Here is a 3,177-nt window from a genome sequence, read left to right on the forward strand (position 1 = left end):
CTTATGTGGATTGGAGCATTCCAAGATGCATTGGTCCTTAACTGCTTCTTGATTGGGCACTTAACTTTGCAAATTCCTTTCTAAAGAAGCTGACCATATGCCTTACAAAGTTAACTTAGAAATCAAGAAAGTACACAGCCAATATTCATAACTTCAAGTACAAAAATGTTACATGCATGCAAATAGGAGGAATGTATTCAGTAGATCATAACCTTTACAGGGATATGTTACATGGCATATGGAACATGAAACATATTCCAGTTATGTCATATATACATTCATAAACATATTCCATAAAGCCTTATGGGGGTCACTGTTACAACATCACTGGGCTGTATGCACTGGGCAGAGTTCCAGGCAGCATGTGGTCCCTGGTAAACCAGCAAGAGAAGGCTGAAAACTGAGCTGTGTAGAAACCTGCTTTTGTGGCTGTAGTTTTTAGCTCCTCCTATTTAAGAAGGACTGAAATTCCACTTATCACGACACACAAATAGCCTCACTGCATCTAACACAACGCAGAGAAGCAATGCCAGTTCATGGTCAGAGCAATGGTGCTGTGGGGAGGCTGGGTCAGGATTCCCGATTCCTGTTCTCAGCTCTCCCACCGACTCATTGTGTGGCCTTGAGTAAATCACTTTAATGCAGCATGGCTCAGTCCATCGATAACATGGGGATAATGCTGCCTAGCAGCCGAGCTAAGGAGATTCTAGATGTAGTGATCAAAAGCATCATGCAGAGCGTATGTTAGACTCAGCTTCACTTTTCAGCTTCAGCCCCAGGGCAATGGGTGCCCTGTAGTTCCAGATAAGGTGCCGTGTACATGTGTAAATAGCTGGCTAATGGTAGGTGTGCTGTTTATCTCCCTCCTTGTGAGCCACCGAAACCACCCCAGCCTCTGCCCAGCATCCCTCCTTCCCAGCTAACACAGGGGTTATCCTTCCGCCTCTCTCAGCTGTTGTCCTCCTCACTTCAATGCTGATCCACAGCCCTGCCCCCAAGGCCTGGCTTACAGCAAAGGTCTCCCAGCCCATAACCATTTCAGGGACCCTGCTTGCTACAGGCTCCCAGTCAGGAGGAACAAAAGGGAACTAAAAGCTAAAGAAATAAGCCACACAAGGGTCTCTTCCCTCAGGACTTTGTAGCTGAGCTTTAGGGACAACAACCTGTATGATGCACAGTCTTGCCTGCCTGCAACACAATCCTGCTCCCAACCTGCTGCTTCTTTTACAGGGATTCCTGGCTTCCCTCTCCACTTCTCATCTGCCTGTTGGCCCCAACACTGAATCCTTGCTGCACTCACTGCAGGCTCCTTGTCAGCCTGAAACAGCTCCTGTCCCAGCCCCGAAGCAGAGGCAGTGCAGCTGGCAGGGGGGAGGGATGTGGAGATGATCCAGCAAGTGTAAGGGGTTGGGGAGGAAAGGAGCTAGCAACAGGGCTGTGGCTTTGGGGAAAGAGGCAGAACAGAGGTGTATTGTTGAGGGAAGAGGTGGAGAAGGAAGCGGGGACTTGTGAGAATACTTAGGAGTGGGGGAGGGGGCAGGACCTTGGGGAACAGGCGGGAAAGGGCACATGGACTCAGTGCTCCAGTTACCAGCAATTAGAAAGGTGGCAATCCTGTAAGTTAGTGAGTTAGCACGGAACTCAATCTCAGAGTCAGAGCCTGAGGAGAAACAATTAGGCCCCTTCATGAGTAAAGACCCGGAGCAGCCTGCCCCAAATCTGTTTGGTCCTCACCCCATAGATGATAGGGTTTAGTGTGGGGGGCATCAAGTGGTACACACTGGCAATGAGAACATGGAAATACCCAGGCACATTCTGGCCAAACCGGTACATGAGGGAGATGAAGAGCGCTGGGATGTAAAAGATTAAAATGACAAAGAGGTGGGAGACGCAGGTCCCAAAAGTCTTGAGCCGGGCGTCCTTTGTGGGGAGGCTGAAGATGGCCTTGAGGATCTGGATATAGGACATGGTGATAAAAATCACATCCAGACCCCTCACACAGAATAGCACAAAGAGGCCATAATAACTACTGGCTCGGATGTCGGCGCAGGCCAGATTCACCACGGCTATATGCGCGCAGTACGGCTGGGGGATGATGTTGGTTCTGCAATATGGCCAGTGCCTTGCCAGGAGGACAGAGGGCAGTACAAGCATGCCACCACGCAGCACCACAGCCAGGCCAATCTTGGCCACAACGGGGTTTGTCAGGATGGTGGAATGTCTCAGGGGGTCGCAGATGGCTACGTAGCGATCCAAAGCCATGGCTACTAGGATCCCAGACTCCATTTCTAAGAAGCAGTGAATAAAGTACATCTGGGTGAGGCAGGCACTGAAATCGATCTCCCTGGAATTGAACCAGAAGATGCTCAGCATTTTGGGCAGGGTTGACGTAGTTAGGATGAGGTCAGTGACAGCCAACATGCAGAGGAAATAGTACATGGGCCCATGGAGGCTCGGCTCTGTCTTCACAATGAACAGGATGGTGAAGTTCCCCAAGATGGCTATGGCGTACATGGTGCAGAAGAGGATGGAGATCCAGACATGGGCTGCCTCCAGGCCAGGAATGCCCAGCAGGATGAAGGTGGAGGGGTTGGTGAAGTCGGTTGTGTTGGAATCTGACATAGAGTAGGGGAGAAGGTGTCCAACTCTGAGGCAGAAAGGTGTCTCCTACATGTACCGTACGTTCCCCTGACTTCCTGTATGTGCCCAGGGTCTAGGGTGATGGTCGCAGTACAAATGCCTGGATGGAGAGAAAATGTTAATTGGAGACACTACATGTACTACTGGAGGCCATTCTAATGGGTGAAGCAGATTGGTTGCTCTTCACACAATGAAAAATGATATTTTCATTATTCAGATATATGAATTATGAACACATGACCCTACAAATACCAATTCCATATTTTATGGTGATCCCTTCCTCAATAATTCCTATTCATTGTGGTTTGGGAAACATTAATAGGCACCAGTAGGAAACACGAGTGTGGATACTGGTTATCCATCATTGTTCCTTAATGCAGTGAAACCCAGAATAGAGAGTCCATTCTGTAGGGAGTTCTCCATTCATCCGGTTGCTCAAAATCTGAGAGTTGAAAAAACCCCAAAGGTTTGATAAACATATACCAGAGCGAAACATCCCAACTAGAACACAGGGGAAAGACCTGGGCATCATTGATT

General features: G+C 48.8%; 1 protein-coding gene across 1 annotated transcript; it reads right to left on the minus strand.

The window, feature by feature from the left end:
• Positions 1–1,674: 1,674 nt before the first annotated feature.
• Positions 1,675–2,622, minus strand: LOC112119974 (olfactory receptor 52E2-like). The gene has a single exon (XM_024218875.2). The coding sequence runs from the start codon at positions 2,620–2,622 to the stop codon at positions 1,675–1,677; it is 948 nt and encodes a 315-aa protein (XP_024074643.2).
• Positions 2,623–3,177: the final 555 nt, after the last annotated feature.

Source organism: Terrapene carolina, unplaced genomic scaffold (assembly GCF_002925995.2).
Source record: "Terrapene carolina triunguis isolate 2854851 unplaced genomic scaffold, T_m_triunguis-2.0 Scaffold32478, whole genome shotgun sequence".
Taxonomy (NCBI): domain Eukaryota; kingdom Metazoa; phylum Chordata; order Testudines; family Emydidae; genus Terrapene; species Terrapene triunguis.